The sequence below is a fragment of the Rhea americana genome, unplaced genomic scaffold, assembly GCF_003343005.1.
Source record: "Rhea americana isolate MKP2758 unplaced genomic scaffold, rheAme1 scaffold_370, whole genome shotgun sequence".
NCBI classification, from domain to species: Eukaryota; Metazoa; Chordata; class Aves; order Rheiformes; family Rheidae; genus Rhea; species Rhea americana.
In genome coordinates this window covers 183,827-211,540 of record NW_028186502.1, presented here as the reverse complement: position 1 = coordinate 211,540, position 27,714 = coordinate 183,827, and the positions used below count along the sequence as shown (strand labels likewise).

Below are 27,714 nucleotides of genomic sequence, written 5' to 3'. Positions count from 1 at the left end.
TGGTGGTGTTCTACTTTTTCTAAAGCTCRTATCTCAGGCTAGGAGGAGACCCTTCCCACTGTTTTGTCAATACCACACCACAATTAGCAAGCCCTTTCAGGTGTCCAGCCCTGGCTCCTGAACAAACCAGAAAGATACAGAGGGAGGACAAAGGTATGTTTCCATAAGGAATCTTTCCACAATTTTTATGTTCTGGATAGTTACGGTGGGTATAATTTTGCACTGTTAAGCTTTTCATATGAAGTTACATCAGTATAATCTTGCCCTTGTGACCCTGGCACTCTTSTCATTGGACAGTTTTCAGTGTGCTGTCCTGACTTAAATTAAAGGTTCCAATACTCACTTGCATACCTTCAGAGCTGTATTTCTTSCATTGACCTTCTGAAATGGTAGACAGCAGCAAAGTAGATGCTTGCTGCTATTCCTCTTTGACAGCCATCTGTACTGCTTTTGTAACTTGTGCTCCACAGCTCCTGTACTGTGTTTAGCTGCTGAAAAGAACACCAGCAACAGCAAGTAAAGGCAAAACTGACTGGATACCCTTACATCATAATTACTTGCTATTCAGTTTTCACAAGGGTTTGTTTCTCCTTCCCTCCAGCATCTTGATTTAAAGTCAATGGGGAGCAGGGTGCCAGTTCAGGGGATAGGAGAAAGGTGATATCAACTACAGCATCTTATGCAGCCCCTTTTTATGCCTGCTGAGTATCTACTTTTGCACAGCTACACAGGTCAMCTCAGGAGAAACTGTATATTAAAGACTGGGATGGAGACATGCTGCTTTTTTCCYTTTTCCAGGTCACTGGCACAGATGCCACATTTAACTAGATAGTAAGTTTGAAGGATTCTGAGAAGGTCTAATTAAGACTGATTCATAGATCCTTGGTGAATTTTAACACCTTGGGTTTATGTCAGGATATGACAGAGCAGTTCCACAGAGGGAATGGAAAAAAAAGAAAAGATATGAAAGTCAAAAGACTGAAACCAGAAGATAGAAAACAGAAGCTGCAGGACACGAAGTGCAGCAGGCTAATGCCCGCTGTTTCCAAGAAGCGGAAAGGTTCATCAGCAAGTCTACTTTCCCAATATGGACAGCAGGCAACTGCAGTGGAAAACCACCCAGTGGCAAACCCTATAGCCTGTGCACAAGAAGGAATTTCAATGGTGAGGGGAAGAAATGAGACAACTAAGTGACACCATTCTGATCTCCAGCATGTGCAGAGAGAAAGGGGTCAACACAGCTTGCACATGCCTCCTAACAGGAGGGGGCACAGTTAAGCTAAAACACATAAAAGGTGCAGGCATAAGCATACCATTGAGATTGTTATCTAGGAAGCAAAGGTTCCTTTCACAGTTGCACAAAGCCTCCACCTCTTCTCTTTGGGGAGGGCAGTTTAAGTGAACACTTTTCATAGACAARCAGAGCATTAACTACATAGTGCATTTCTGTGCCTTATTGAAGAAGCCAGCTTGACACAAACATAGCAGCAGGGTACCCTGTAGCTACCAACGACTAAAACTGGCATGTTACTGTGAAAAGATGAGAGCAGTGACGTGAAGGCCATTTCCTCTTACTATTTCTGTACCTCTGAAATTATGACTGTCACTTCTAAGAATTGTTTAGCTTTTCTGGAATCTCAGTAGTCTTCTTCCCTAGGCCTCCACTCCAAACCCATGTATACCTATTTCCAGAGCCAGGCATTTTTATGCTATGGAGAGTCACCAACAGTACTAAAATGGTTTCATATACTTGGAAATGCTTTTWAAAAAATGCTCTTGTTGAGGCATTTGGTAAGATACAAATGATATAAAGTCACTAGATCAGATATGAATAGGTAATTACTGATGAGTAACACACTGGGCAAATTATAAATACCAGACATTTATTTTTCTTATAGAGAGGTTGCAAGATTCTATTTCCAACAACAGAGTAGGGCTTTTTCTCTATGTTGTTTCTTTTAATGGGAAAGAATAGGAAACTGGTGTAAAGATACTGCCAGAAGCAGCACAAATATAGATTAATGTTTCTTACCTTTACAATCCCAGTGCTGAACTGGCAAATTAAGCCCTTTCTAGTTAAATAAAATCTGCTTTAACATCATCCATTTCTTGTACATCACTAAGAATCACAGACCCCTTTTTATTTCACCCTTCCCCTACAAAAACAGACCAAATATAGTGACAGCCTTGTCACAACAGTAAAGGCCTGGAGAAAGCCAACAAGCTGACACTTTGTAAGAATGAAACCTGAACAGAAAGATTAACCTTCACTATCAGCTGTGCACAGTGCAAAGAGATACCAATAATGCAGCCTGGTACTGTTTTCCCACCTTCCTGTCACAAATACATTCTACACAACTACAGGAAGTCAAGAGAGGAAAATAATATAATACAAGAACACTTTACTTTGTTTTAAGCTAAGGAAGGTGAGCTTTTAAACATGAATTACTGTTATAATCTTATAGAAGTCTGTCATTACATATCCAGAAAAGGGAGTGGAGTCTTGCATCAGAAGAACTGCTCACAATGGGCAAAAAAGATTTAATAAAACTACCAAAAGCCAACAGGAGAGCCAGCATCTGCAGCACTGGTCATTTTCTTTCACTGGCGCTGCTTACACAGATGAGCAAACTGAAGTTGGCACATGAGAAGTCCCATCATTTCTTCAATCTCGTCTTCAGCAGAAGGCAGTAGCTGTGGCTTCTGGGCCGATGGCTTCCCTCAAGCAAATACATTAAAATGTGATGCTTGCAAGGCCTATTTGGAAAAGAAAGTAGGAAGGAGGAAGAGAAACAAGTGTTTATCATTACAGTGCCCATGCCTCACTTATTAGAATAGTTAGACAAGGATGCTTTAAGAAATTTATAAAAACTTAAGTGTAAGATTTGGTAGCAGACAAAGAAATTAGGAAGTAAGGTGAATTGTACTTTTTATATCAATTTTTGATTGCAATGCAACAGTGAAGGAGTGATGAAGTTATTCACGGTYGAAGAAACAATACAAAGGCTATTAAAGGAAGTAAGGGTCTGCCCATGGAATTAACAAGAGAAAGCTGGGGAAAAATAGCATTACTGAGGGCGGAAAGATCACACAGGATAAAGAGTAAGCACTTTGGATTAAAGCATAACCAGGCATTAGACATTTGATTATCTCCTTTGACTTTTGTCTTTGACTTCTAAGATATGCTGCATCATTCAACTTCGATACACACAGCACCCTAAATACCTTCCTAGTAAAGTAAAATGCTGGAGATTCCAGGAATATTGACTACTGTGAAGAGGTCAGCTTTTGGGGCTTAGCTCCTCTAGAAATAAATTCTCTATTACAGGCATCACTTTTTAGCCATCACAAATCAAGTGAAAGTTTTTCATTTCTGCAGCTCAAAACTATAGAAGTTGTAGGACTCAGCTTAGGTGACACCACAAGCTAGCACCTCTGTCACAGCAGCAGCACCACAGCATTGTAGATCTAGCTTTATCAGCTGTCAGATGTTCTAGTACTCAGTCTGGCTGAGACAGATGCACAATTTTAGCAAAGATTCCATCTATTCATACTTGGTAAGGAACAGTAAATAAAATTTGTTCTTGAATATTGCTTTGTCAGGAGCAAAGAAAGGGCAGAGAACAGGAAGGAAAAAAAAAGATATAAACTGGCAGTCAGGAAGCCTTTTGAAAACAGTTAAGCCCCTGAAATTGCACGCAGAAGCAGCGATAAACTACACACAACACAGTCATCTTTTTAACTCTTGAAAATAATGGCTGCAGGCATCCATCCTTCACCCAAACCACAACTCTTGATTTTTAGTATTTCTTAAACAGCAGTATCATACATAAAATTACCTAAAGCATTATCAAGTCTTTGTGCCAAAGAAATTCCAGTCTAGGAGAGACAGGATTTTAAATTAACTCTTAAATGTTCCTTTCATTCTTAAGAATTATTTCCCTCCAGGAACAGGTAGCATGGAAAACATCAATCTTTTAAACGGAAGTAAATGGGGATAATGCAGAAGGATAAGACTGGACTAAGTAATATACTTTGTTGTTGTCTAGACACTGATTTTATATATTGAATGTCTATATGGTATTCCATATGCACAGGATTTACAGATCTTTCKGTTAGCAGGGATACTATAAAGAAGGCAGCTAAATTAACTCACATGGCATCTTTCAGTGTAAAAGATTCTAACCGCCCTGTACTGGGCAGGCTTCTAGTTGGGCATTTTAGACACCTGTACAAACCCTCAGAAGGCTGTGGAAGAAACAGCCATGTCACCACATGGGAGGTGTTCACAGCCCCAACAACAGAGAAGCAGATTCCACTTCTGCTACAGGATACTTCTATCATACATCTAGCGTACATAGTCCCAGTCTTTCCACATAAGTTTTCAACATGAAGGGTCACCTTCTAGATCTTGGAGAACATTACCCAGATTACTGCTGTCTTTTGAAGCCCAGCAGATACAGTAGTGCTGCATTAGTTGTTCAAAGAGTTCCTTTTCATCTAGGAATTCAAGCCCTTCTATTCTGTAAGAACAGAATAAAAATTGTGATTTTAAATTGAAGCCTCTGTACAGTTTCATAACATACACATCTTTACTCCAGAGGACTGGAAGATATGAAAAATTAGTAGAGTCAGAGARTTATCTTTGTAGTAAATGAATACAAGTACATGCCCATAATGAAAATACCACCATTATTAGCCTCTGTTGTCAATGTATTGAAATAGTGATCCACAAGATTTTTTCAGCTTCTAATTCATGCAATCTGTGTTCCAGAATTAATCTGCATAACTTCTCATGAATATCCTTATTTATTTTCTAACCCTTCTTACTACATCTATCTAGTCTCGTTGGATTTACGTAGACACAGTAGTGYAGCCTAAAAGGAGATTAATATTTAGCAAATGAAAACAGGAACAGTTTAAGATAATACTTTCTCCAGACAACTGCAAAACTTCCATATCACACCTTGGAAGAATGATGGGGCTTTCTCCATAGACCAGTGCAGCTCCTAACATCCCATGATGAAGTACAGACCAAATAACACATATAAGCCCTGAGGAATTTTCTCTAAAGATAGTCCCTGACTAGAATTCTTGATGTAAGATATTTTAATGCCTTGCACCAAACAAATAATAGTAAGCCAAGCTGTCCTTAATGCTTTCTATTTATAAAACATCTTTGACCCACAGTTCTTTTGCAGTACCGTCTACCTTTTTCAGATATATTTACAAACTGATGCCCCTCAGCTTCTCTCTTGATCCACAGTAGCCACCTTTTGAAGTGTTTAGTGTGGAAAATAAGCACTCTGATATTCAAGTAATCTAGAGAGAGGGAGGAATGTGCCAAATTAAACTTTTTAAAGTAAGGACACCTTGGCTTACTATGATTTGTTTGGTTCTAGAATTTGTTTGGATTTCCCTCATATTAATACTGAGTGACAGAATTTACATAACCTACTTACTACACATGTTCATCTCCTTGTTCCTGATGTCAATAGTTTAAAATGCTGCAAAGAGTACCAACCATGTTTCTCCACAAGTGCCGTATGGTAAAATCCCATAATCATCACTCCTATTTAACAATCAGTGATTTTCAGTCTCACCTGTTCAGTTCCATGTTCAGTTTGAGAAATCCCCATATGCAAATATTTATTTTGATTAAGGTAAGTTTTTTGACTAATTCAAACAGTTAATGAGTGACTCGTAGCAATTTACTCTTCATATTAAATACCTAGGAAGTTACTCATTAAGAAAAAATCTCCCCTTTTTAGTTTTTCTTTAATGCTAAAAACCTAAAAATCAATGTAGAATTAATTAACCCTCACACACACAGACATATTTTAGATAAACCAACAGATGACAATGAAAACAAGGACTTCGTTTGGAAAATGAATTACCACAGGAAGCCTATTTTAATCGGTTTTCATTTGTGTGAAGCAACCATTTGGCTGTTCAACTAACAAATACCTCCCTTGGGTAGATCAACATAATAAGAGCTGAACAATAAAGCAATGCTTTCTATCTTCTAATGAAGGCTGAAAATATGATTAATGCCTTTAGTTATACTCTATGTACTAAGCTCTCTCTACAAACCCAGCTCTCTTGTCTATGAACGTAATATGAACAGAAGATGCAATCTGTAATGAGACAGTTGCACCATTGTTGTGTACACCTCTACCTCTTAACTTAACAATAGGTCATAGCACTAAATTACTGCCCTGCCTTGGCTAGTTATCTTGGTTAGTTATCTAAATATTCTGCCAAGGAAGAAGGGAAAGAGCATTAAGATTGGCCATTTTCCACCCACTTGTGGTAAAAAAAGCAAATTGATAAGTAGTCTTACCCAGGCCAAAGAATCTAGAGTGAAGACCTTGATGTTACTTCCCTTAGAGACATGAAAAACAGCTGCTTGTTCTGAGTATTCTAGTACTCTCCTAGTACTGTGGAGGCTGGATGTTCACAAGAAGCATCTTAAGTACTGTAAAAACTCAACATAGCTTTTCTGTAGCATCCATCTGCAAATTTCTGCCCAAAGCTGCTTTATATCTCACCCAAATAAGTCACCACTGCCAGTCTACTCCTGCAGTGAGAACACCTTCTGGATCATTAATGTTGCTCCAGACACTATGCTTAACATTCTGCAGGAACTTGACTCAGCCACGTTCTGCCTAGCTAGCTGGCATCTGTATGCAGCCTCCATTCTGACACAGTAGGCGATCCCATCTTACTTATTGGCATGAATTATGTTAGAAATAGCATCTGAAGGTGATTTTTGTCTGCAAGCAATCTATCAGCAATACCTTTTCACATCAGCCTGTGGCAAAAAGCTGTACACTTTCATCATATCAATGGCATGTGCAGTTTTCCAGCCATTTGACAACAATCGTTCCCTCTGTAAAATAAACAAGCAGCACAGTTTTCAGAGGACTCAAGGAAAGAATATCAGAAACCAGTTTATGCTCCAAGGATTTTGTAGGCCATCTACTTGACCTGTTCATTGAAGAGCTCTACGCTCTTCTGTAAGCATCTGCTTCTAACCACTAAGAGTGCAGTGGGCTAGATGGAGCTGTGCTCTGATTTAGTGCAGTTCTTGTACAATTACAAAAGTTAGGTGATATCTAGCAACCATGGCATTAATAGCAAGCAATGATCATAATGTGGATGGAAAAAGTTTTAAGTAGACAGCTGCTGCCCCATCCAAAATCTGCCTTCATCAGTGTTTGGAGCCTTACAATTTGCAGACATATTAAGTTTAGTATCAAACCCACCCACAGCTCTGTGGCTCTTTACCTGAGAGTCTAAGGATCTGCAGACTTCTACTCCAGCCAGGTTACATTGTCTTCTCTGTAAGTTCTCAATCATGATCTGTCCAAATCGATCTGTCATATTCACCTCAGACAGAGAATGAGAAAAAGTGTTTTCCCTTTTTTGAAAGGATTGTAATCACAGTGGAAAGTGGTTACATTAGTTGTTTAAACTTTAATTGCCTACGCTATAAAATGTGCAGGATAACAAAGCAAGTTTCATACATTCTCCCATCAGGTCTCATTTCCCACCGCCAAACCCTCCCTAGCTATGTCACTTTTGCAAGTTGACTGCAGTTTATGCTTTTAGCAACAATACCATTTCCTTTATGAACACAGGAACCAATACACACTGGGAACTGAAGATTGACTCTGCTTTAGGTTATCAGCAGCTTGGCTTGTATCTCTAGTAGTGACTTAGAATATAGAAGATTCTGTTACTAATTCCTAGAGCTATCTAGTTCCCCCACAGCAGCTTTTCCCTTCCATACGAAAAAATTCAATTTATGCTGCAGTGATTTTTTGCTCCCCTTTGCCAAAGAYCTCTAATGCTATAAACTCATATTTAACACTGAGCATTACTTCTTTTACTTCTGTTTTATCTAAAAGACTTTAGTTTTCTTCAGAAATTCATTGTCTCAGTTYCTTTAGGTCAAGATTGCCTAGCAATCATCCTTCAAAATAACTGTGTATTCCTTGCACGAATATACACGATGAGCTAACAGATCTACAAGATAAGACACATTACCAAAGAACTCCAGCAGAACCCTTGTCTATAGAAAAAGATACAGCTACTCTTATTTTGCAGGCACAACTCTCAATCTCAAAAGCAATTCTTATGACATTTTTAGAGCTGCATTATTGTCATTTTTGTTTTACCTGCTCATAATTTATAAACATTGCCACTGGAAAAGTGCTTGCTGCCCACTTCAAAAGATTTGCAGATTGCTGTGGTGTCATGTAAACTAGCACACATTCTGCTATCAGGAGTGTTGGCAATCTTTAAAAAAAAAAAAAAAAAAAAAAAAAAAAAAAAAGAAAGAAAGAAAGAGAAGTATTTCTAGCAAAACAACAAGAAAAATCTGTAAAGAACTATTAGCAAGTCATCTCATGTGCTCAAAAGTTCTTTTAAAAACTCCACATCTTTATGAAGTAGACATTTAAAGCTGAATTAAATAATTTCATCAGGTGGACTAGAATGAAGTTTTCTGGCAGTTGCCAAATTAACCACAGTGAACTCCTATGATTACAAAACGGGACATTAGGAAACAATCTCCCTTAAGCCTGCCATGCTATGAACCCAGAACAATCTGTACCCTATGAGTGCCCTCTGAACTCTGATAGCATGAAGAAAAGTACACATTAAAATGCATTTTGGAAAAGAATTGCACCYTATACACACAATCAACTCTTTTAGACAGCAGTAAAACTATGAATAAAGTAAAAATAGAAAAAAGTTTGCTCTTAAGAACTATAATTAGAAATATTTATTCAAGTATTAGGAAAAAAACTTCATATATTACCTAGCAAAATATAATCTATAGTTTGCACATTGCTTCTTTCCCTCAACCACAAAAAAAAAAAGACACGATTAACTTTGCTGTGAATTAAGGAGTTTTCTTTTAATTGCTGGAACATACAGAAAAAAGTAACTACAAATGGCAATGTAGGCAAGCAAGATGAGATTTCAGAAGACGGAAGTGCAAAGATTTAAATGGTAATTTGATGCATTCTGCTTACCCATATGCTCTCTCCCACCCAGCCAGAAAGCTGCTATTTATATATCTTAGATTTGAAAGGTACATCCATCATCCACTCTTAAAAACTTACACTGTACCCCTCTCAGACGCCTAAACGATAAAATCCCAGATACTAGATTCCAGTGTTAAGTTCTCAGGACTCCATAACAATTGTTTTACCAAAAGTMTAAGGTAATAGACAAGTTTTAAGGCAATAGAAACTAACCGCAAAGATAAAACTCTGAAATAATTTAACAGACAGAATTAGTCTTCATTTTACCAGCTAGGCTCCTAGAAATCTTGACTCATATCACCCATAACAACAGGAATGGAAGACAGTCACTTATCTACGTACTAGATAGTCAGTATTAACAAAACACAATTGAACCAATGAAGATTCCACTCAGAAAAAGCGCAGTTTATGACTTTTGGATACAAAGGGGAAAATCTCTATTTTAAACAGTGATGCTCAAAATGCACTGGATAATAAATAGCCATCCTTCTTTCAACAGAAAGGGGCAATGACCACAATGGTTTTAGCTTAACTTCCTRCAGGAATATGCTTTGGGTATACATACATCTATGCATCCATCCCCCCCCTTCTAAATTTTGATTCTACTAGCCAAATTTCAACCAAATGAGACAAAAGTTAGAAATCTCTAAAAGAGTTCAATTCATGAAACAGAGCTCCTCAGAGACGAGGTTTTTTCTAACGCAAAGAATGGCTGCTGTGGGAACTCATCCCCTATGGGGCAAATGAAAATTAAGAATAAAAGAGAAGGCCTTAATAAATGCGTGACCTACAGTAATAGCTTTAACTTGTGAGTAAGGACTGTATATACTAAAGACGAGCAACCACTAGAAATATGTTCACAGAAAACTCCAAAAAAACAAAAAACCCACCTACAGACTTCATTCATTCCAGCAGTTTAAGACCAAGAAACCATGTTTGGTCTTTTCAGGAAGATGAAAATTCATTTTGCAGAATGGACTACATAAGAAACAACTTTGCTTCAGGCTTGGACTACCAAGCAGTAACTGCAATAACAGCCTGCTCATTTCAGTGAGGCTACAGGAGGTATCTGCACAATTCCTTCTGCTCAAAGGGCTTAGAAAAAGGTAACCATGGAAATAGCATAATGATAAATGGATGCAGACACAGTATGTCCAAGTCTGACTTTCCACAGCCTGCTCCCACAAGCCCTCAAAGAAACAAAAAACACCTTACTGTATATCCAGATTATGTTTCTTTAGCTTTTCCTCCAGATCTGATGAGAAACGCAGATCTCCTCCTATTATGGAATATYGACTGGAGTCTAGGCTGTGAGAATCTGCAGATTTAAATTTTGAGACTAATGGTTACAAATAAGAGACATGGAAATTATAAAATTGCTTAAAAAGCAATCAAAAAACCCACAAAAACCCAGGGGCAAAGGAGGCCGAAGTCCATTTGATTTGTTACACCTAACAATTAACAGCAAACTCTTCTCCAAATATTTGTTACCAGATCATTATGTTTTATGGATTGTGCTATATTAGCATCAGAATCTGTAACAAGCCTAATCTTTTACTCTGCAGCCACTATAATGCAGATAGGTTATCCCACCTGTTACCATGGTTTCAAGGAATGCAGAGAGAAGAAAAAAGTGTGAGGGTCAAAGACTTGAAAGAGAGGTTATTTGAGARGGTTTTTCTATTGTTTTTAGAGTCTTTTTGGATGACTCAATATATTTATACATACTTCTTCAATAATTTATGAAAACTTTAAGAGAAACAACATAGCAAAAATTACTAATACATACAGTTAYATAATATAGATAGGTATCAGACACAGATTATATGTTCAAAAAATTATAATTTAGGTTTTTCATAAAATCTTGTGATAGTATTACAAATTTGGAATCACAAGTTTAGAAAAGGTATTTCAAGAAGCAAATATACTTTCTTGGCATACAACAGGCAACAAGCTCCTATTAATGCTTTCCAACAAAAAGGAACTAATAATAAAGTCAAAAGGCATTCTGCCACTGACTCATACTAGCARAAGTATAAGGAAGCCACTAGCAGCACAAGCATTTTGCTGTCAATAGCATTCTGATGTTTGGTTGCAACCAATTCAAATATAAGACCAGTCACCATAGAAAGAATTTTACAAGTATAGTATCAAAACCACTTAAAGTTAAAAGTAAAGTTGTCTGGAAATAAATCAGATTGCTCTTCCATCCATGCTTTAGCTTTAACTCAAGAGCTGTACTACTGGAGTGAAGTCATGAGGACAGAATACCACATTCATTTTCCCCTCCTACAGCATGTGTGAGACATGCGACCCAACAAAAAGTAATAAGTAAACTARGCAGTGGAAAAATCCCAGAGTGAGAAGTTAAAGTGGCCTTGTAGTGGTCAGTGAATACACGTCTGCTCCACCTGGAACCCCGCAGCACTGCTGCGGACAGCCACAGCTTCTAGATGGCAACGCAGGAGTTGATGTCAAGAGCTGGGTGAAGAAAGAAAGAGAAGCCAAGTGGCTGAAGAGACAGGATGAAAGGGGTTTTCCATTTCAGGAGAAAAAAAATGAAAAAGCAATTTGTTATTGTTTGAAGTGCTGCTTAATCTAGAAGATGCAACTCCATCTAGTTTTCAAGTGACCAGCTCTCCGAACAYGTCACTAGCAAATGCTGCTTTTCTAGCAATATTTCCGAACAGATACAAAAACCCAGAATGGTTCATGCAGAAAGTTGTAGGAAGAAAATAAGTTGTGCAGTAAATGATTCAACATTTTGAGTCAAGGTTTTTCCTATGTACGTGTTCTATAAYGGGTATATTACTTCCCACACCCTTCTATTTAAGTTATTATATCAAGGCCATGATAATGGCATCCAAAGGCTGAACAAAGATTGCTTACTGGTACAAGCAGAACACTAGAGGCTTTTTTTTTCTTTTGGTAGGGGGAGGTGGGGGAAGGAAAGTATTTATATACCGTTTGCCTGCTGTCCAGATTTATCGACTTGAACACACTAGTATGTTAATTTTGACCAGAAATTTAATTGTAAAAAATGTTCACACGATCCATAATGAAACCAGCACAAACACTTCAGAGATGGAAGTAAATGTCTTTTGCTTGCACCATGATGATTCGAGCATTTCTATCAGTGAAGAGCAAGAAGGAGCAGAAGCTCTCAAATTTTAGGTTAGGAATTCTCTAGAAGTGCAGTTTCCATCATAACAATTCAGTCAAAATTAACAACTGTTTTTTAATCAGCCTCTATACACATATGGGGGAGGGGRAAAAAAAACAGAAATCTGTTAAGCCTTGATATAGTGGGAGAGGGTCTAGCCACAGAAAGTAATCTGAGTGACCCTATGTGCTAAACTGAGTAGCTTGGAAGAGAGAKAAAGAATTGTTTTTGGAGATGTTGGTTGGGGACAAAAGAAAATAAACAGCCATCCAGCCATACTTCCAAGTTATCTACTAGAAAAAGCTAGAATAGGTTTCTTTAAGGATGATTTGGCCCAGTGGAAATATTCTTTAAACCTTAAATCTAAGCACACTTAAGGTCTGGGAATTTCTTTAGGATTGCACAGGACWCTGTCACAGCAGAAAGTTTTAACGGGCCAAGAAAGCTGAGGAGGGATGAATTCTCTTCCTTTCTTCAAAAGCCTTACTCCAAATGCAACTACTTTACTTCCATTTCCAGTACTTGGGCCACCTGATTCTCTTTTGTCCATTCAGATAGAACATACTTGTTCYTCCCCACAGCTTCCTGCAAATTCTCCTTTGCCCTCCACTGATGGTGGCTGGCAAACAACCACAGATGAAAATTAAGGCACATAAGCTGATATATTTGTTAAAAAATGTACATTTTAAACATACCTGAGGGCATCTCATTAAATATCTCCCTAATTTGATATATATCAACATTTACAAACAATRCTTCTACCTTAGAGCAAATCCTAGGTAAGAATATGAAACTTCCACAAAACAATTTTTAAATGCAAATAGAGGCAAAAGAAAAAGTAGTAAGATAACAGTTTAAGCTAGCCTCCTCTAAAACTCCTTGTAAGATTTTCTGCCAGCTTCCACCTTTGGCCTATATATGACATAAAATATCCTTTTCTATATAAACTCAAAGGGATGAAAAGATCAGGCTTTATTAGGCAAATAACTTCAGATTTTTACATCAGACTGACAACTGCTCCATCAGATCACATTCAGATAGCAGAAATGCACTTAATGCAAGGCAAAGGTAGCGGATAATAGCTGGAATCATCGTTCCAAGCCTGCAGGCAAAAACACCCCAGAAAATAATGCAATGCTAGCTCGTGGTCTTTGGCACCAATTTCAACTCTACTGCATTGTTTAATGCTCTAAATATGAAAATTTGAAAGATATACTTCCATCTTGATGGAGCAGTATTGGTACAAATGTATTTTAAAACATAACCTACAGAGCAGCTCAAAAGAAAAAGTGAACTTCAGCTTGGTAATGCAGCCACATTGTCTTCACAGATTTCTTATTATGAACAAGAAATTTCATTTAATGGAATCCATTTTTATATTTTTGTTTTTTCTTTATGTTAAAAAACCACTCTCATTGTAATCTTACTCTTCCAAAGGCATCTGTCAAAGTGACATCCCCATAGACAGGAACCCTACCCTGCTCCACCAGTCCTCTGGCAGGAGCTCTGCTGCTGCTGCTTTCCATCCTTGTATTGGGCCAGAGGACAACACACCCACACTGCATTAACGTACAAGGCAATTCAGCAAGACCATGCACAAGGAAAAGCTGTTTAAAAATGGAAAAAGCTTCCCTATTACATGATCACACTGTGAATGTGCACTCTGTGCTAGAAGAGAAACCGCACTCAGAAACCAAATTACTTATTTGAAGAGGTTTACTTTATGAATAACTTTTCTGTTGTCTTGTTTATAAGCTCGACTCTCTTGACAGCTTTCAAGTAAACAGGGCTRCCCTGTTGGGACTCGGGCCAGCTGTCCTAATGCTGAGATAGCCAACCTTTGATGAACTAATCCATTGAAAAAATCTCATATTTTAAACACTAATTCTCCTCCAGAGGCCAGTATTTCATCATGACTTTAGCACAGTTGATTAATCCTGATGTTCTTTTTTTAGAGCACAGAGCTACCTTATGGTTTTCTTTGTGATGCTTAGACTGAGCCTATTCAGTTTTGTACAATGTTTATCACTTAAACATGTATGAAATAAAGGATTTAGAATTACCAGATTCATATTTYATTTGAGAATTACCAGGGAAGGAAGAGGGAAGGAGAGAAAGAAAACCACCCTCCACATCTCCTAAACACAAAGACTCCTTTCAGCCTAATGGCATACTCCCATCATTTAGGCATAATACAATAGAGAATTTTTTTGCTCTGATCATGTATGTGGTGTACTTTCCGTGATTTTGGCAAGGAACTAATAATCCAAGTGGTTTGAATTTTGATGTCATTACAGTAACTGAAAGGTATTAAGTGTTGCTTATAGTTGTCTTTTGACCTAACTGCAATAAAGTTTCCTTTCATAGAAACATGCTAACTGTTAAACCAGCAAATGAATGTTCAGTTTTTGTGGTGGCCCTCAGACACTTACTCCCTGTGTTAATTGGTGTATTGAAGAAGCATTACAGAATCATTGATGCTTGAAGTACAGTAATAACTCTGCTATAAGAATTAAGAGTTTTCTTCTCTCACTCTGTTCCTAGATTAGTGTAACACTTTCCTAGGGGTTTTCTAACAGAAAGCAGATAGGATACTATTCATTCAAAGTGCTTTCATTAAGATTTATTCTGAGGTATCTTTGGCACCTTTACAAGCAATTGGTCCATGTAACCTATTCTATAGGCTCTCAGTCATAACACAGTACTGGCTTCACTCAGTTTGCAACTACAGCATCAGAGCAAGGTATAGATTAAAATACAAAGAAATTCAGTCCATCTTGTAAGTACAGGATGCTCCCTAATGCAAGGCATGCAGTTCACCAAGACATGAACATTTCTGACCTCTTTATCAGGTCACAAACAAGTTTGGAAACGCAGAAAGGAGGAAGATAAGTWACCAACTCCCAAAACTGGACCAGCAAGAGCCAGAAAGTGTGGATCACCAAGCTGCACAGAAAGGCAATAGTTCATGAAAATGTAATTTGCACCTCCAATGTAGCAAAGGTGGAGTACTATCTTTCTGATACTAGTGATTTCATTATAAAGCAGACACATCACTGGACTTTGAAAAAAAATTAACTTGATATTGTCATAGCAATGTCAAATGACTGCATGACTCCACCGCTCTTCCCTGGAGAGCTAACATTCCCAATGAAACAAAGCTGTTCAATGGCAAGTGTCATCTTGCTGCATTTAAGGGCAAGGAGTCCACAAATATCTGTACTTGAATTGCAAGCCATGCTGTCATTTCTTTCTCTAAAGGGCAAGTAGAAAGCAGATGTTCCCCTGAAGCCAAGAAAGTTGTCTTTTAGCACTAGTTCCACGAAACGAAGCCATTTAGCATGAAAAGAAAAGCAGCAAGAGAACAAGAGTCATGTCAAGGGATATTACATCAACTCAAGTAAGAAATTCCAAAGTACATACACAGATTATTCCTGATATACAAGAAAGACAGTGTAGAACAGATTTAGGATAAAAAAAAGACAAGAATGAGTAACACTGCACTATCTTCTGGAAATGCTGCTTCATTATGCCATATTACAATCCCCATGACAGCCAGCATTCCCAGAAGTTTGACATTAAAACTATTCTAATAGCTGTATCAGGTCAGACCAAAGATCTACCTAGTATGGCATCCTAATTCTCAAAGGCCAATAGCAGCTATCTAGGGAAAAGAAAAGAGAGGGTAAGCATGTACTACCATCAGTGATACCTTTTTTCTAATCTTTTAGTAAGAGTTCTTTGATTTGGATACTGGACCGTTACATCAACAAGCTGATGTTTTCATGTATCTATTATAATCCCACAATCTTGTAACTGGGCAGAAACAAACAGCCAGCAGTCTATCATTTCACATGTGAGGCGCACAGTTTTTCACCCCCTGTGCATCACTTTATCTGCACTGAATTAATCACCAAGTTTAGTAAGATTCTTCTACATTTCTTTACCACTCTAAAGTGTGGTACACTTTACCTACAAGCTGCCACCTCTATTTTCCTAATCATTTTAGTTCTGAAAAACTTATCCCTGAGCACAGATCTCCATCCCCTTCCACAACAAAAATTAACCACATATGTCTACCTTTCATCCCCATYTCTTTATCCATGTGAGAACCATTCCTTTCCCTCCACCCCAACAGCAACTTAATTTCTTTGGGAACCTTTGATGACAGACTCATTCAAAAGACTTTCAGAAATTCAAGCTCTGTATTAACTGGATGTCTTTGTCCAAAACGTCTGTTGACTCCTACAGAGAACTCCAATAAGTTTGTGAGGCATAACTTACCTTTACAAAAGCCATGTTGACTCTCTCAATACATTATATTATTCATGTGTTCCACTAAGTCTGTCTGTTAGAATGTCTACTAATTTGTCCAGTAGAGACATCAGTCCTACTGGCTTGTAGTTCCCTGGATTTCTCCTGGAGCCCATTTGAGTCAGCCGCCACCTTCCAGTTCTCAGGTACTAAGACAGTTTTAAAATGAGAGGGTATATACCAGTTAGGAGTTGAGCTACTTCATTTTCAAGTTCCTTTAGAACTCTAAGAAATCTCTAGGACCACACAATATTCATCTGACTGCTCAACTTGTCTGTTTATTCCACAGCCTCTTCTACTGGCCCTTCCATATGAGGCCACTCCACTGATACGTCCTTCAAAGAGAGATTCCAACACAGAATTCACTCAAACTCATCAGTGGTTATTAATTGTCAGTTAAAACTAGCATTTTACAAGACTTTCATCATCTCCAAGTATTTGAACATTATGCTACACACCAACAATCTCAGTGTGGTAGGACTCATCCAGCCTGGCTGGGGTAAAAAGCTGCTCTAAAGCTTTTAAAACCCAGCACAGAAAAAGAATGAGCAATTAGTTTAGAGAAATAAACCACTCAAATACATACAACAATGATAAAATAACTGCMGCTGACTGCTTTCACTTTTTAATTGGTAGCTTTTAACTACAATACAGTACTACTACACTTTTAACGACAATAACTTTATTGTTATTCTGCTGTACTAGACAGATCTAAGCTGTTCAATAAAGCAAATACTATGAATTGCCTCTAATGGACCTTGTATTAATGACTTTTTAAGAATGCTTATGCTGACTATCTCATTGTATCATACTGTCATAGAAAGGTCTCTTACCTGGAACACAGTGGTACTTAGAAACCCTTTTTCTGAGATGGGGCACTGAATTTTCATCTTTTGAGATCTAAATTAACAGTGGAGAATTCTGCTGTTCAAATGGCAACCAACGTACAAGTTGGTAACTAAAGGATAAGACCCTTAAATAAGCAGCAATAAAATGTGCTTAATACGCATAAACATGCGCAATCTAATCAGTATGTGGTAGAACTTTGGTCCAAGTTCAGGCACTAAGAGAGCCTTGGGGTAAAGCTCACTTACATCTTCCCTCTGGCAGTAAGGACACTCCTTCTCACTCTTTGTATAGGCAGCTTTTCCTAGACCAAAACCCTTAGATAGAATTGCGCATATAAATAGCACCAATAGAATTATATCAGGAAACACAGGACTACTTCAGCTCTGTTTTAGGACCACATCTGTGAACAGAAATTAGTTGGTATCTTAGATACAGACAATTACTGTTCCTCCTGAAGGGTCCAGAAGAGCTACTATTGCAATATCTATTGCACTGAGAGCMCTACTGAGCAGAACATAATTGTTTCACAAGTAAATAGTTTTTTGAATTATAATCTTGACACAAAAACAATGATCCAGTAAGCCAAGACAGAGTACTATCAAACCACAGCTTCTAAGTATAACATCCTCRTTTAAACACAATTTGGGATAACTGGTATCTTGCTGCAGGCAGGAGTATTTTTGGTTGATTGTAAAGGTGCCCTCATGAAAGCAAAACTCCAAAAACTAAAATTCGGAGTATAAAATGTTAAGAAATGGCACTGATTTCTGAAAATAGATTGTGCAAACTTTTTCTACTGTGCAGACTCTGCCAAATGTAAAGACTTGTGGTCTTAGAAAAAAAGACTGGTAAAAATAATCAATAGATTGGGTTTTTTTAATCAAGTATGAACCTCAGTAGCATTCTTCCTCCTCTGTGAGGGAGCAGAAAACACAAGTTAAACTACAAAAGGGGAAAAAAAATAAAAGATTGCAGGGCAGAACAAAATCCCTTCAAGAAAAAAATATTTCTAATATGACACAGAAGCAAAAGGACAGGATATTAAAAGAAAAAAAAGCCTATTTTCTTTCTTAAATCTCTGTCCACACAGTTCTTCAAAATTAAAAGCCTGCCCACATAGCAGAACAAAGTGATCAGAAAAGTTTTTAAAGTGCTGCAGCACATTGCTGACTTATTTTTAAGATGACTCACCTATTAGAAGAGACTCCCCTGAATGGGATTCCATAATTGGTTTTGACAGGGGAGGTTTTGATCTGTGGGAAGAAGGAAAAAGTATCTTTGAGCAGTTAAGCCTGTGTAACTATGTGTTTAAATATACATACATATATATATATATATGTGTGTGTGTGTATATATATATGGACAAGAGAATATGTATGCCATCTACTGGAAATAAAAATGTTTGCAAGTTAGACTTAGTAATGTAGTTGCCTTTTATAAGTGAGGATACAACAAATCTGCCCTCTCTTGCTCCGCCTCCCCCAAAAGGAAGCCATCAAACAAAACCTCAATGACTTAAGTTGAGCCAATCTCTCAAAAGAAGTACACTCTCTGCAGATGTTTTCCATAAGCCTTAATTTATTCACTGAAAAAGAATATTCATATAAAGTATCAGTTATCCTCTATTTCAACATGCAAGTCTGGGAATTTATTGCCATCTTTAGCAGTAGAAGCAGCAGAGTTAATTGCCTCTAATCATCTTGAGGATTCCCCTGTTCCTTATATTTCTCTCACTCAAAAGTAACATCTGCRTCCCCCTCTCTAAAGCTTCCACCTAACTTCTACAATTTGGAACAGTGGCTGGACTTGCCTGTATAATCAAAGCTTTATTCCAAATCCTAGAGCATAAATTGTTTCTCAGAGGGAAATGTAAAAATTAATATCCACAGCTTGTAATTCATGACATCCTGCTGAAATAAATCCAGTTTTGTATAGCAAAACACAAGCAATAATACTTACTTGATACTATGTATTTTTCTTGCARCTATCATTGGAAAATCCACTTCAAAATATTTTATAGGGAGAAGATTTTCATCCTGAGAAATGGAGTAAGAGTTTAGCATTAGRGACATTCAAGTTTCACTTGCATATGAGAAAAACTCATACCTTTATGCTCCAAGAGGTTTTGGGTTCATTTACTTCAGCATTCCTAATAGTATACCTTAATGTCTCCCAGCTTAAAAAGTCAAGAGATACTAACATGTCCCCATGAAGAAAAACTTAACTTCTTATGCTACATGGCAGTCCTAGAGGTGAGATCACTGAAACGTAAGTTCCAACAATATAYTATCAGAATTTTAAAAAGCACAGTAACAGGGAACAATTATTACATATAGCCACACATTTCCAGTATACTCTACAAAACAAATGAGAAACATCTTGTACAGGTTGACTAAATTCTACAACTGGCGATCAAACTGACAGCTGGACTATAAGAACATCCACATTTCTATTACGAAAAAGTGGAAAATCCCTTCATTTCATACTGTCATGCGTGCTTTGACACCTTGATTAGCTAAGCTATGCAAAGTCTCTCTCTGTGCTGCAATCCTTTCATGATTATGTACTGCAAGTTCCAGCTTGTCAATCTAATGCACTTCTGAATAGTAGTTTAAWTCAGTAGTCAGAACATTGTAGTGTAAGATTAACCAAGTCCTATCTTCTTTACCTTAATCATACTACATCTGCTATTTACAACAACAACAACAAAAAAAAGAGTTGGAATTAAAGGCCCCACTAACTTAAAAACTCCATTACAGGAATTTTAATAAAACTGTCTGTTGACATAGTTTTCATAGAAATGCAGGTAAGGTGAAAACTTCATGTCAAAAAAATTAGTTATCTATTTCTCTTCCATTGACTGTAACATAATAATGTGTGACCAAGAAAAATGAAACTAGCTTCTTTGGAGTTTCTTCCAGAAATAAATTTACAAAGTATATGCTTTTGAGAAGCAAAGATGCTTTAGAGATGGATTTACTCAGAATATCATCATTCTGGTATTAGAGTCTGAATTATTGTGAATTACAAAGCAATAACTCGGAAACTGGTAAATAGGGTTGGTACAACCCTGTATATTGGCATCTCACTTCTGTTTTAATGATATAGGATTTAAGAAGTGAGAACCTAAAYTTCAGAGGTTAATGTGAAGTTCAAGCCCCGCTCCTCGAAGTCCACTAGAGGTCACCTTCATGCCACATATTGTGAAAATCCAGTGAAAACATCTCATCTGGCACTGCAGTTTAAAGATGCCTAAACAAATTCTAAGCAAGCTGAGGCAGAGTTCAGCCTGGACAATCTGCCACACTACTTGGGCTAGCTGCACATGTCCGCATTGTACTATAGAATACAGCACAGATACGCCCTCACAGAAGAGKGCTTCAGAGAGCTACACAAATCTCTATCTGGGATCATTACTCTCAGCTATCATTACCTTTAATCTCCAGAACAGAGTATCCATGCCAGCACCAAGATTAACAATTTGACAGTTGCATTCTGTCTTCTTTAGAAAAGCCTTAAGCAAATAAGTGACTCCATGAACACGAGCATAATAGCCTGTTGAAAAATGTTTATGTTTTAAAATTATTATTTTAGTATAATATTGACGGATTAACATATACTGAGATTTTTATGTAACTTCATGAACTCCTTGTCTATCAAAAAATGTGTTTCCTGGAAGGAACAATACATTTTAAGATATCTAAAGTGGTTGTTTTTAATTAATAACAAAATCTGATGCACTGAAAAATGTGGTTTCTTAGGTAAATAAAGTTTTAGTGGAGATTCACCTTGACTAGACCAGATTAATTCTAGACACTTAAAAACTGCAGAGGCCAGAGCTGGCACATATTCTGCTGTCCCGGGTCAAATCAACATTTTTGACTGCTTTGTAGAGATTACTGTCCATTAACTGAGAAATAGAGACACTCCACTCAACAGGTTGAAAGTAAAGGACAAGGTTCTTGATTAAAATGATAATATTTAAAAGATCAGATACAGTATGTAATTGCCACTGTGAAGAGTATTTCTATTATTCTTTTACACACTTCCATAGTCCATAATATCYGGTAGGTGGAAGCTTTGTCAGCTGCTCTTCAAGACTGGTTAAGAATATGTTTGCATTATCTTTATCCACATTCACATGCTGACTTGCCTCTATTGATTTCAGGTGCTTTTCTTTCTTTGGCTTGCCTCACAAAATACTGGATGTAAGGGTCCTTCCAGTAGCCAACACTTACAGCAAATCTGAAAGCAGAGGGGAAAAAAAATAAGAAGAATTATGAAATAAGGCCATCAAGATTTACTCAAAGATATATAAGCTGAAAAGGTCACTCTCCAATCTGTCTCTATATAAAGCCAAGATTTTAAAATCTTGTTGAACACGAGGAACTATTTCAATTTATAAGTTACAATTACATAAACCTAGTTAAAATTCCAGCTGTTGCCATATTAAACAAACATATTTTAATAGCCTCTGCACTATTTGAGGAACTTCCACAGATGACTTTATCATAATCTCAAATATTTTCTTCTTGATCCAGCAGAGGAACTATCTGAAGTTCCTTAGATTGTACATCAAGCWTGTTTTACTTCTACACATCATTACTCCATGAACTGTTGTCACTTATCCCATAGCTTTCAGTTATCACTTTAACACAGATCATAATGCTATTTTACAAGAAATTACTAGCTTTATAGCTGATTTGAGAAGGTTAAGTCTCAAAAAAACACGTTATTGCTATAGTGATAACAAGGGAATGGAGTGATAACAAGGGAATGGATTAAAAAAACCAATAATGACAGAAATTAAACTCATGCCCATGTATAACAGGGCAACAAAATTCATCACCCCCCACAAGCATACATCCTCCAGGAAATACAAGGTAAAGAATTCTGAAAARCAACAAAAAGACTTTCCTGAGACAGGACATCACTGAAATATCATATTTCCACTATAACTCTGGCTCTCAATGCATGCAATTTTATAGCTAAATTCTAAATTGAAAACAGGATGACTAATTAACACTAGGGTTTGAGAAGTTTATGGCAAACCAGAGGGCTGAAGCTACTAGATTCAGAGACGGATAACGTCAAAGCAAACACTCAACCACCTCTTCAGGGGAGAAATTCTCAGGACACCCTGGAGYTCACTTTTCCAAATAAAACTGCTTGTACGCAGCTTTACCCCGTCCGTCCGCGGCCAGCAGGCCCCGAGAGCCGCTCAGYCGCCGAGGCACGCGCTCACCCGTGACAGTCAAACCGGCGGGAGAGCCCGAGGCGGCCGCCGCACCCCGCCGAGGCGCGGCCCGCGCAGCCGGCGCGCTCCCCTTCCCCCGCCCCTCGTCCTCCCCGCCCAGCGCCGCGGGAGCGGCTCGGCGCCGGCTCCCCACGGGGCGCCGCTACCGTTTGCAGACGGACGCGTCCTCGCAGGTGCCCCGGACGGCCTCGTCCGCCTCGTCGAGGCCGGCGGCGGGCAGGTGCTCGCGGGCAGCGGCCGCCATCGAGGGCGCGGGCGACGGCCGAGCCGGGGAGCGCGCCGGCCGCGGGTCCCGCCCCCCGGCACCTCCCATTGGGCGGTGCCCGCACGGCGGGCGCCTCACGCTTGGTCCARGGCCTTGTCAGTTTCCGCCACAGCCAATGGCAGAGCGCGACGCGCACCACCCCGCCCAGGAAGAGCCGCCGCGTCGCGAGGCACGTCGGGAAGGATAGTGCGGGCAGTTGCTAGGTGACGCCGCTCAAGGCCCGCCCCGGAGCGGGGCCGCGCGCCCGGCGGACGAGGCCCCGCGCGGGGGCACCCAGGGCGGTTTCCTCGCTCGCTCGCACGGCCAGGCCCTGCCGCCGCTCCCGAGGCCGCCGGCAGCCTCATGCGGGAGGGGAGAGGGGGGCAGCGCGCCGCCTTCTATAGCCTGCACCGCGTAGGGGGAGGAGCTGTGAGGGGCGGGGCCGGCATCCTGGCCGCGCCGGGGGCGGGACTTCCGCTTCCCCCCCTTCCCCGCCCCTCGCCGCGGAACCCGGATGTGGCCCGGCGGCGCGGGGCGGCGCGGGGCGGCGGGTGGGCGTGGCCGGAAGCGGCGGCGGGTTCCGGCGTGGGCGGGTTCCGGCGTGGGCGGGGCGCCGCGGCGGGGAGGAGGCCGCGGCGGGCGCGGAGCTCCGGCGCGGTTCGCTGTGTCGGTGCCCGGCGGGAGGCCGGGCGGGCGCGGCCGCCGCCATGAAGAAGCAGTTCAACCGCATGAAGCAGCTGGCCAACCAGACCGTGGGCAGGTGGGCGCCGGCGGCACCGGGCCTGCGGGCGGCCTCCGCCTGCCCGGGCCGGGGGCAGCGCCCGGCTCCGCTCCGCTTCTGCGGCCCGGGTGCCGCCGCGGGGGGCGGCTGGAGGGGTCCCGGCGGCGGAGGGGCCGGGCCGCGGCCGGCCGAGGAAGCCTCCCGGCCTTGGGCTGCGCGCAGCGAGCGGCGGGGAGGCGGTTTGCGGGGAGGGTTGCGCGAGCTCCAAAAGTACCTGAAAGAAGGAGGGAAAAAAAGAAAAAAAAAACAACTTTTTGTACTACTGGGGAACAGTAAAAGCGCTACCGAGARGCCTCCGGTCCTCAGAGTTCCCCAGCTGGGGAAGGGGCTGGCGCTGCCCTGTGGGGGTCTGCGCTGGCCCGCGTCTCGCGTGGCTTTTTGCGTCGGTCTGCCGGCCTTTCTCCGTTTGCGTGATGCTCTCTAATCCAGGGTTTTTTTTTTAATTTTATTCGGCCGGCTCTTCGTCTTCTAAGACGCGCTAATGAAGCGCTAAAGAGAACAGAGCTCATAGGTGCTGGAGCTGTTGCTCTTCGTTAGTGCTTTCTGTGCGCTGCTGTAAGCGCACAAGTAAGTTTGTGCGGTTTGTTATTTAATGTAGAAGTCATGTAAATTGTTTAACATTGTRAAAGCAGAAAGCAGTAATTCTGTTTGGGTTAGTGGATTGTTTGCAATATCAGTCAAACGAAACTAAGTAGAATGGAGTGGTAGAGCAGTTCTTCAGATAATAAACTTGACTGCCCTCAGTTTTTACAGAACTATTTGCATTTACATTTCCTGTCTAGTTTTTTTGGTGACTTTTGTTTCCTGTGTTAGTATGCTTTATTGAATTGTTCTGTTCTATTTCTCACTTCTTTTCACACTTCTTAAGAGGACTTCACAGACTGTCTCCTCTGTGACTCAATTTTAGCCACCCAAAATCCTCCAAAAAGCAACTAGTAGCTCTTATAGGATGGCCTTTAGCCTGATTACATCAAAATAAAGTTATATACAGTAGTAAAGAACTGCTTCTCTGTTGTGTGTGCTTAAAATGCAAATATATCTTTACTGCAGCTGTAACAGTTCTATAAAATTTTCTCTGAAAATTGCTTTCTGCTTCTAGTGAAAATTTAGTCTGAAGTAGACTATATATGGTCTCTATTCCTATAACTCATTTATTAAGTTTATTATTTTTGAATCCTTCTTCCATGTAAAGCAGGTAAAATGTGTCAGCTGCTAATGGTAAGGAGTAGGTTGTAATATGGCATTTACTTTGCTATTAAAGAGAGAGTAACTTCTAAACCAATCCTCTGTTCTTTCTTTCTAATTCTGTGTAGMGGTTGTCTAGATGCAAAAACTAAGAGATTTTTTGATTATGGGAGTTCTGTTCCCTGTTGGTATGACTTCTAGTCACATAGCTCCAAATTCTAAATGGAATTTCTATGTTCTACTAGAATCAACACTTGAGCTACTTCCCACGTAAGGGGGGAAAATATGAATTAAATCTTGAGAACTCTGTGTGTGTGTGTGTAAATACATATATATACACATATATATGTATATGGGGTTGGAAGCAGAAGTTACAACTTTCATAATGACCTTTGACTAAATGCAGCTGTTAATCTGTTTTTATTGCTAGGAATCCAGTGGAAGGTCTGACTATCAAAACTGTTTCACAGTTGAGATTCTCAGGGTGTGGTTGTCTGTGTGCATGATTATTGCTCGTGTTTCTTTGCCAGGTAGTTGCTGCTGCATTAACAGCATGTGCCTAGAATGGAAAAGTTATCTGCTTTTATTTAAATACAGACAAGTAAACCTTTTTYATTTAAAAACTATTTAAAATGACACTGACTCATTTGTTTTGCTAGTTTTGACATTAATAGTTTCAATTCAACTTAAACTTTTTTCTCTGTATCCTGTTTTGTCAGTATGAATATCATTAYTGTCTCTGACTTTGCTTATAAAGTATTTTTAATAGTAAGCTGCCTTAAGTGTGTTCAGTTAATGGTATGAACTGAATTCTTTAGATGAGAATATAATTTTTTATGTTTTGTTGAATGGAAGTGAAAAGGAAGAGAACCCTCAAGTTTTGACCGGCACTTAGACCATCACTTATTGCCTTTTTTGCGTATAAATTGCATCCTCATGCTTGTAAAGTGCTATAAATTAACCAAATTGCTCCTGTTTATTTGCTGTAGTTGTCTTGTTAACAAAATGTATTTCTTATTCTTTTATTCCTAACCAAAATATCTATGCYTTTCCAAGTTAAGGAAAAAACCTTATGTAATTCAAATTAATTTTATATCTGTAAATCTAATTAATTATAATGAAACTCAAGGAAATTAGTTTATATGATTTGGGAATGGCAGGGAAAAGAACAAAATGCAGGAGGTTTGTTTTAGGTTTTGCCAGGTATGATCACACATTTGTATAGAAGCAATAAAAAGAGAAATTTGGTGAAGATAGTAAGTTTTTCAGAGCACAGTGTGTTCACGTGTGCAGTAAAGCATCATTTTTCCCCCAACATATTTTTCTTTAATTTTTTTTATTAATGTCACAACTCTTGTATCTAATTTTTAAGCTAGACTATTGTCTGTAAAAAGATTGAAGTGATTCTGATATATGAAATGAATGATTTGCAATAGATGTTCACTCGGATACAAACAATGCTTGAAATGTTAATGTTAATTTTTTCAAGGCCTAAAGTATACAATACAGTGAAGACTTTCATTTTGTAAAGCTAGAAGTAATCTCTGGAAATGCTGCAGCATGTCTCTTCTGGTTGAGGAGACCAGTAGGATGTCTTGGTCCTGCAATATCAAATCAAGAAATCGAGCAGTAGGAAGAAAGAAAACTGTACTGCTTCAGTTTTAACATTAACTAATTTGAGAAAAGCTTTTTCATTTGTTAGTGAATACCAACAAATATATTTAATATAGAAGCTTCCTTATATTTTATATATTAGCCAAGCATTCAAATTGTCAACAGGGTCATTTTGAGCTGTATTTCTAAAAGGGGTGGGGGGAGCAGGGCACCATGGAGTCAGCAGGTCTTGGCTGTGCATTGGTGATAKGTGCTGTAAGTTTGTGCTCATAAATGAAGGGATGTTTAAAACAGTTAAGGATTTACCACATTGAGCTTGCTATATGCATGAACAATTTTACAGCCAGACTCTTAAGGCTTATAGYGAGAACTGTGTGTGGCTCAAAATCAGAGGAGAAATGTCTCTTTAGCATGAAGTAAGAAATAATTAAGCTCTTGCCCATTTTTTTTTTTTAAGGTAAAGGAATGGCATGGGAAGCCCAAGTCTGTGGGGACAGAGGATAAAGAGTTATGAAATGTGTAAGGGACTAATTAAAGAGGGGAACAGCTGAGTAGAGCAGGATTCCATGATAATTARACATTATGTTAAATATTCTGCAGCAATCATCTTGTGAAGGTTATTGGACTTCTCAAACTAGAGAAGTATTCATCTGCTATTGAGTACTTTTTTWAAATCTTATTTTATTTGACAGATTTCCTGTAAATGATGCAGCTGTGCAAACAAGCAGTTCTGCTGAGGGGAACAACTTAAGCTCTGGTTAACCCATAAAGTAAACTATCAACTACTTGCCCATAAAATCTGAAGGAAAGGGGCAAATTGAACAGTTCATTTAGACTTCCATTGAAAASTGATAATTCAAAGCACTTGCTCCTCTAACATCATCTGCTGATGTTAGTTAGCACTTGCTTCACAGAGGCTGTTTAAGTCTATACTAGGTAACCGAAACAGCCTCTCGATTGGAAAGTAGCTTCAGTTTTATTTAGAATAACCAAGTTACCAAATTATTAATCTCTGTGACAATAGTGGTTTTCATGACCCATGTCATAGRTCTCTCTTGATTCCTGCAAAGTTCTTGAACTCTCTTTAATAACAATTGTAATAAACATCAAGATATTAATGAATTTCATTATACTTGCTGCTTTAGGCCACGTGTAATGTGTTAGGTAATGTTCTAGGTTTATATGCTCTGTCTCAGGCTCGGACTCTGCGTCGTTATTGAAACGGAGCGTAGAGCTGAGCCAGCTGCCCAC

At 39.2% G+C, this 27,714-nt stretch overlaps 2 protein-coding genes across 7 annotated transcripts in view; one reads left to right on the top strand and one right to left on the bottom strand.

Annotated features, from left to right (window-relative positions):
- Positions 1-1,863: 1,863 nt before the first annotated feature.
- On the bottom strand, positions 1,864-23,135 carry LCMT1 (leucine carboxyl methyltransferase 1). 2 transcript variants are annotated; one of them, XM_085312927.1, is made up of 11 exons: positions 22,786-23,135; positions 21,536-21,627; positions 20,816-20,937; positions 19,342-19,418; positions 18,574-18,635; positions 10,272-10,374; positions 8,184-8,304; positions 7,291-7,392; positions 6,801-6,892; positions 4,402-4,523; positions 1,864-2,757 (listed from the first exon to the last, which is right to left on the bottom strand). In XM_085312927.1, the coding sequence occupies exons 1-11, from the start codon at positions 22,950-22,952 to the stop codon at positions 2,735-2,737; spliced, it is 1,083 nt and encodes a 360-aa protein (XP_085169053.1). In that variant the 5' UTR covers positions 22,953-23,135; the 3' UTR covers positions 1,864-2,734. The 2 variants fall into 2 exon arrangements, with proteins under 2 accessions (XP_085169053.1, XP_085169054.1); XM_085312928.1 differs by having other exon boundaries at positions 4,426-4,523.
- Positions 23,136-23,476: 341 nt separating this feature from the next.
- The window catches only part of ARHGAP17 (Rho GTPase activating protein 17), a 50,566-nt gene continuing 46,328 nt past the window's right edge, over positions 23,477-27,714 (top strand). For all 5 annotated transcript variants that reach the window (XM_085312926.1, XM_085312921.1, XM_085312922.1 and 2 more), the window contains exon 1: positions 23,477-23,643. In XM_085312926.1, coding sequence (XP_085169052.1) covers positions 23,591-23,643 — 53 coding nt within the window. In that variant the 5' untranslated portion in view covers positions 23,477-23,590. The remainder of the gene's footprint in view (positions 23,644-27,714) is intronic.